Source organism: Etheostoma cragini, chromosome 1 (assembly GCF_013103735.1).
Source record: "Etheostoma cragini isolate CJK2018 chromosome 1, CSU_Ecrag_1.0, whole genome shotgun sequence".
In the NCBI taxonomy this organism is placed as follows: Eukaryota; Metazoa; Chordata; class Actinopteri; order Perciformes; family Percidae; genus Etheostoma; species Etheostoma cragini.
In genome coordinates, this window is record NC_048407.1 from 4,486,230 (window position 1) to 4,493,802 (window position 7,573).

The window sequence follows — 7,573 nt, forward strand, 5'->3', positions numbered from 1 at the left end:
TGATTATATCAAATTTTTAAATAACCAAATATTCGTATCGGTATATGGCCTTAAAAATCCTTTATCGGTTGGTCTCTCTGTTGTGTATAAGTTATTGGACACCTTCATTTCCTTCTGGATAAATTTTAAGGCCGTATACTACTACTTTACTATAATAAAGTATGTCTGTCTGTCTGTAAAGTCGGACAAGTGAAATCAAACGCCCTTAAAAAGATTACGCACCGTTTAAAAACTGCATCGCAATTCTTTTTTTTTTCTTAACGTGTTGTAATCTTTACACGTTTATATATGTCATTTTAAAGATTTAGGGGGGGGGGGGCATTTTAGGTCTTTTAATGACAGGCCAGCTGAAGAAGTGAAAGGGGAGAGAGAGGGGAATGACATGCAGCAAAGGGCCGGAGGTTGGAGCTGAACCTGCGGCCTGCTGTGTCATGGAGTAAACCTCTATATGTTGGCGCCCGCTCTACCAACTGAGCTATCTGGGCACCCATTTATTTGGATTTTTAACAAATTCATGATGCATTGTTGCTAGGGATGGACTGACACTGTTTTTTAAAGGCTGATACCGATTGTTATTATAATTATGAAATTGACAACCGATATTTGGAACAGATATGCATTGACATGAAAAATTAAAAACTTTAAGTCAAAATTAAGATTTTGGAATGTTGCCAACTCCAATCACAAAACTTTGTTTAAATGCTTCAAGCAATGATTTAATGAATTAGAAATCTTGATTTAATAAATTAGAAATGTTCCCCATGACACCCAGTAAAAGATAGTCAGGTAGTGTTGTGGGCGGGACAATATAGGCTGTTTTTATGGTTGTGCGTAGAATCGACGGCGTACCCCAGCAGACCCCTCTGCGTCTACGCTGGACCCTGATGTGGAGCCTGATGTGAACCTCTCAAAAAAGGTTGCAGCAACGCACGTCTCTTGGCCGTGGCCTGGTAGCGCTGCATTTCTACCAACTCATTTCCTGGTTCTCCTTCTCCATAAATAACATGAAATCAAGGAGAGGGCTAACACTTCCCGCTACAGATTATTGATAGATTGATTTTATTGGCCGATATATTGGGCCAATATTTACAGACAGGCGTCCACAGGCAGCTCTGTGTTGCTGGAGACGCTGCAGTTCATGTGCAGACCATGCACTGCCCTCCCACCACCACTAGCACCATGATTTGTCTTAAATTACAAAGCACTTTTTTGCAATGGTATCTTTTCAGGATTATTGTTTTCTTAAAAAATTTAAACGTGTTAACACAGGACATTTAGTGATGACCTGATTATATCTGTGTTATAATATATCAGCAAGCAATACATTATCAAGGTTGTGTTGTAGATGTTGATGAAGGCCTTATAACCTTGCACAGTTGACCGTATGCAGTGCATCCATCCATATGATGCACATTGCACACATAATTTGGGTGATATGTATTTAAGATGATGTAATGATGATGATTTGAAAGCAAATCCAGTGAGGCGGGGTTTACATTTTTATGATGTAAATTAAGGGAGCAAAAGCAGTATTCGCACCAAAGATTGTCTCAGGAAGATCGGCAGCGCAAATCAGTCCCAAAATGTACCAGTTAGAGGGGAAACGCCGTAAATATATTTGTTGTTGTTCTCTGAAGAGAACAGAGTTTAAGAACAGCAACTCACAAAGAACGGAAGCCAAGGGACGTCTGGCAGTGCCTGCAATTATATTACTGTGAGGCAATTATTCTGGAAATGCACTGTTGTTGATCCAGATTGCTTCACAAACTCTTCTTGGCCAACACACACACACACACAATTGTGTTGTTCACATCAGACCAGTTTTGCTCATTAGACCAATACCAATGCATACAAGAAATGACCAACATTGGCCGACACCGACGTGACTGCTATGATATCGAGCATCCCTAGTTCCAATCCTTATTATATAAACCACAATGTTTAACTTGTTACTTCAGTTTTTACTGCTACAGTTGCTTCAGTGAATTTTGTATGATGAGTTTGTGTCGCTATTGGTGGAGTTGTTAATGATGAGTGTGTACTCATGTCTCTTCAGGAGTTCTGTCGCCTTTTGAAGACGGTGAAGGTTGATGTGGATTCTTCGGGCAAGAAATGCAAAGAGAGGATGATGAAGGTTCTCCTTGAAAGCCCTTTGTCTCCCTCTTGCGGACATAGGTATGGATCACAGGCACATGACTGATATAGCAGCGAAATGAAATAAGGGCAGGACGTCTAGGGCCATGTGGTCAGTGTTGGATCACATGGCAGCAGCTCTCATATGGTTTCTCTCTCTGTTTCTCTCTGTGTCTTTTGATCAGTCTCCAGGGTTTTCTAGTGAAGAACTACATTTCGTTACCAGAGCTGGCCGCAGCCTTCCAGGAAATCAACATGACTGAGCTTTACCAGCAGATACTGCCATCATTACGTGACTGACAGCAGACGGTGCCATGGTGACCCTGGGGACCTAACCTGAACTGAAAAGATCCTTGACAAGATTCAAAGAAGTAAGACCATGTGCACACAGGAAGACCTGGCTATCCAGAATTCCCAGTAAAATGTAATGGCCGATACCCAACTCCAACACAACTCTTGAACTCTGTAGCTTTGGCTAACAGCAGACACAAAGAGACCGATGGTCGTGTCACAGAATAAACATGGATTCACTACCACTGATGTGTATTCTGAAGCTTGATTTAATCATCATTGATAAACTGATTGATTTGTTTAATTAAAAATACATATGAACACCATTTGGGCCGGATCTACAAGGTGAAAATCTTTTAAATGTTGTTGGTCTAAACCAGACCGATATATCGGCGGGCCAATATTAGGCATTTCCCCATATATTGGTATCGGTATTTATAATGGCCGATTAAAAATTTTTTTTTTAAAAACAAATGATATGCATAAATGAATATTTGAAAAAATAAAAACGGACTGTCAACCATGTTATGAGCGTTGGTGTTGCATAGTCTGTCGACCAGAGGGCGCTCTACAACGTCCCTGTTGGCAACACAGTTTTTTTTTTATTGTTTTAGTTTTTGTTCAAAGGACTTTAACTTTCATATCTTAAATTTGTATTTTTATACATTTTAATTATCAGAACTTTAATATATTTTTGATGTTCCTCTGTTCTGTTGTGGCAATGAAACTAATTATATTATTTTAGTGAGATAAAAAATGACAGATAACTAATTTTGGGAAATCTTTTAATGCAAATCTGCATTATGGATTTTTAAATCAAATATTCGTATCAGTATCGGCCTTAAAATTCTTTATTGCTCGGGCTCTATTGTAAACTAATTCAAGAGACAAGACAATGTGACTTAGGCCATTTTACAAGCTTTTCAAAATGGCAGCCGTTTCACGAAGAACAAAAATCTACAGATCTAAGTTACTTCCATCATTTAGGGCTCATCCCCAATTGGTAAGTGATGAGGTTTCTGTGCATGTAAACAAACTGATTGTTGACAGAGTTGAAGGTTTATAATGGCCTAAATCACAATGGCATGTATTCATCTTATTGTTACTTATTGTTGCATAATTGACAGACATTATCATCTATTGTCATAACATTTTTGAGGTGACATTTTATTAAATACTGAATATGTATTTCATTTTTTGTTTTCTGATAAACCTGAATGTATTTTGTGCCAGGAAAGGCTTTACAAATACAAAGGAGCTTTAGATTTATAACAGTGTGTAAATCCAAAAATGTAGCCTACTGTTATGAAAAAAAAAGCCATTTAATAATGCTTATTTTTGTTTGTGGCATTTTTAAGGTAGTTTGACTGCAGTATTTAATTTTGATGAAGATGTGAGGACTTTTTGCATTTTGTGTGTGCAGTTTGGGAAATTGTGTATAGTAGTGATAGTTTTGATAACGTGTGTAAGCATTAAACGATGATGCTCCAGGAGTAGTGTCAGATCTACGACTTAATATGAAAGAGCGCCACCTGCCTCGCTGTGGCCGAACGTGGTATTGCAGCATTTTTATCCCTGCCTACTGACGCTTGAGATGAGGGTTCGATTCTAAGCGAGTAGAGGCCAGTATAAAAAATAACACAACAACAACACAATCTAATAGTGTCTTATTTTAAGCAGACAAAATAACTAAAAAAGTACTACAGTGGCAGCCGTGGCTAGAGGAAATGGGCTTTAGCTTAGAGCCCACCTCACCTTGACCCTAAACCTGATTAAAGTTCCATTTTTATGTATGACTCATGACAATTCGAATACATTAATTTTACATGGCATGTATGTTGTTACCCACAATTCCAGTAGGCATCTTCAACCAAATCAAAGCCAGTAACTTGAAAACTAAAGCAATATATAAGCTAAAAACAGTGTCTGCAGTGACTAAGAGAGAGAGAGCGTGTGTCCAACATGGGAATGAACAGAGAGTGTGTCCCACATGGGAATTAACTGAGAAAAGCAGTATGCACCCTCAGTGAAACACGGTCGAGTTTAGAGTTATTTAAATAAAGGTCGAATCTTTATTAATAATTGTAGGTTGTGGAGCAGCACTGAGACTCGTTGCATGACGACACTAATAAGCATGAGTCAGCATTGTTAGAGTAGTACATGATAGCTACAACAGCAGTCACATCTATATACAAGCTAAACTCAATGCTGCCGTGCGTGTGTCTGTCAGCAGCAACGGGTCTCTCTGTGGTCTGGACGTGGACTAGCAAAACAACCTATATTTTTCCCCACAATTTTTTTTTTTTTTTTTTAGGGTTGTCTCTATGGGACGCCTCACTTCACGTCGAAACACTTTAATATTATAACTTCCAGGAGAATTTAAAAAACAGGCTTTGCTGCCAGGGGTAAAAGGCACTGCAAGATATTACAGCACCATATGATTTCCCTTTAGCAAAGTAAAATTCCTTCAGGAGTAGTTTAAGAAACATTCATGAAATTATTGTCTGAAATCACCATCAATACCGCGAGATCTGTTACAGTTTATTTCCCTCTGCCTCGTTCCGCGTTAGACACGGGTTTGAATCCCCGCGAGGTACGGCCACATTAAAATTACAAAACAACATTGGCTTATATTTCCAGTCGATAGAACAACTAAACAGTACTACAGTTGCAGCTAAAGTGAATGTGATTTAGCTGAGAACCCACCTCACCATCAATATGTTACAGATTATACTTCAAGTCTAAACATTTTAAAATTACGATAGACTAATTTGGCTAAGTAATTACTTTGCAGGAGATTGAAAAAGCACGGGTCGGTGGAAAAATAGGCAGTACAAGATCTTCCGCTCGCACCACTTTGAGCCTGCAGTCAAGCGCCTGTTAACTAACAATGATTAGGTTGCTTGTTTGCGATGTAAGAGTCCTAGATCCTACTGCTCGTTCTTTTCTGTTTTCCTGCGGAAGCGGGGCGAGCAATTAACAATTAGTGTTCTTTCATGAAGTTTTGAGGTTTGCGGTTCGAACCCCACCTGTGGCAGATGAAGGAGATTTTCTTTTTTAATTTTGTATTTGCTGTACCATATATATATATATATATATATCTCAATCAATGTATGTATCAACACTACATTAGTGTTTACACCATATATCCCAACCCCTCTCAGCCAATTATTTTCACTGTAGAAATTGTATGAAATGTAGATATAAGCCTATTAAAGACAAAAGAGCTTTAGATTTAGAACAACAGTGTGGACATGATATATATATATTCCCAAATGTAGCCTACTGTTATAAAAAAAATGCCATTTGATACAAATGCTTTTCTTTTAGATGTGTTGATGACATTTTAAGGCATTTTAACTGCAGTGTTTCATTTTGAAGGAGATGTGAAGACTTTTGCACTTTGTGTATACAGTTTTGGGAATTGTGTGTAGACTTTTGAACAACGGAGAGAGAGTTTTGACAACGTTTGTAAGCAGACGACAAAACTGTAAACGATGAGGCCGCAGGAGTAGTATCAGATCAATGGGTCATTTTGAAACAGCGTCACCTGCCTATTGACTCATGGCTGTGGCCGAACGTGGTAATGCAGCCTTTTTCTCACTGCCTACTGACGCTTGAGATGAGGGTTCGATTCTAAGCGAGTAGAGGCCAGTTTAAAAAATAACAAAACAACAACACAATCTAACGGGCTTGTATTTTCAGCAGACAAAATAACTAAACAGGTACTACAATGGCAGCCGTGGCTAGAGGAAATGTGATTTAGCTTAGAGCCCACCTCACCTTGACCCTATACCTGATTAAAGTTCCATTTTTATGGATGACTCATGACAATTCGAATACATTAATTTTACATGGCATGTATGTTGTTACCCACAATTCAAGTAGGCATCTTCAACCAAATCAAAGCCAATAACTTGAAAACTAAAGCAATTTATAAGCTAAAAACAGTGTCTGCAGTGACTAAGAGAGACAGAGTGTGTGTCCGACATGGGAATGAACAGAGAGTGTGTCCAACATGGGAATTAACTGAGAAAAGCAGTATGCACCCTCAGTGAAACATGGTCGAGTTATTTAAATAAAGCTCGATTCTTTATTAATAATTGTAGGTTGTGGAGCAGCACTGAGACTCGTTGCATGGCGATACTAATAAGCATGATTCAGCATTGATATAGTAGCACATGATAGCTAGCAACGGTAGCCATATCTATATCACACAAGTTAAATACAATGCTGCCGTGCGTGTGTCTGTCAGCAGCAACGGGTCTCTCTGGTCTGGACGTGGATCAGCAAAGCAACCTATAATTTTTTCAAATTTTTTTTTAAATCATTTTTTTTTTTTTAGGGTTTTCACTATGGGACGCCTCACTTCCCGTCGAAACACTTTATTATAACTTCCCGGAGAATTTAAAAAAACAGGCTTTGCTGCCAGGGTGAAAATTCACTGCAAGATCTTTCAGCACCATCATATTTCCCTTTAACAAAGTAAAATTCCATCAGGAGTAGTTTAAGAAACATTCTGGAAATTATTGTCTGAAATCACCATCAATACCGGGACATCTGTTCCAGTATATTTCCCTCTGCCTCGTTTCGCGTTAGACACGGTTTGAATCCCCGCGAGGTGCGGCCACATTAAAATTACAAAACAACATTGGCTTATATTTCCAGTCGATAGAACAACTAAACAGTAGTACAGTTGCAGCTAAAGTGAATGTGATTTAGCTGAGAGCCCACCTCACCATCAACATGTCAAAGATTATACTTCAAGTCTAAACATTTTAAAATTACGATAGCCTAACTTGCCTAAGTAATTACTTTGCAGGAGATCATAAAAGCACGCTTCAGTGGGGAAAATAGGCAGTACACGATCTTGCGCTCGCGCCAATTTGAGCCTGCAGTCAAGTGCCTGTTAACTAACAATGATTAGTTGGTTCTTTGCGATGTTAGAGTCCTAGATCCTTTTCCTCGTTCTTCTCTGTTTTCCTGTGGGAGTCGGGCAAGCAATTAACAATTAGTGTTTTGTTTTTAAGTTTTGAGGTTTGCGGTTCGAACCCCACCTGAGGCAGATGAAGAAGGAGATTTTCTTTTTTAATTTTGTATTTACTGTAGCCTGTATATATATATATATATATGTATATATATATATATA

General features: G+C 38.5%; 1 protein-coding gene across 2 annotated transcripts in view; it reads left to right on the forward strand.

Annotated features, from left to right (window-relative positions):
- rwdd3 (RWD domain containing 3) overlaps positions 1–2,751 on the forward strand; it is an 11,323-nt gene extending 8,572 nt beyond the window's left edge. Inside the window, exons 4-5 of one of the 2 annotated variants that reach the window (XM_034868095.1) lie at positions 2,057–2,175; positions 2,319–2,751. In XM_034868095.1, the coding sequence (XP_034723986.1) occupies positions 2,057–2,175; positions 2,319–2,433 (234 nt within the window). In that variant the 3' untranslated portion in view covers positions 2,434–2,751. The remainder of the gene's footprint in view (positions 1–2,056; positions 2,176–2,318) is intronic. The other variant, XM_034868087.1, reaches the window with a different exon arrangement.
- The last annotated feature ends 4,822 nt before the right edge of the window (positions 2,752–7,573 follow it).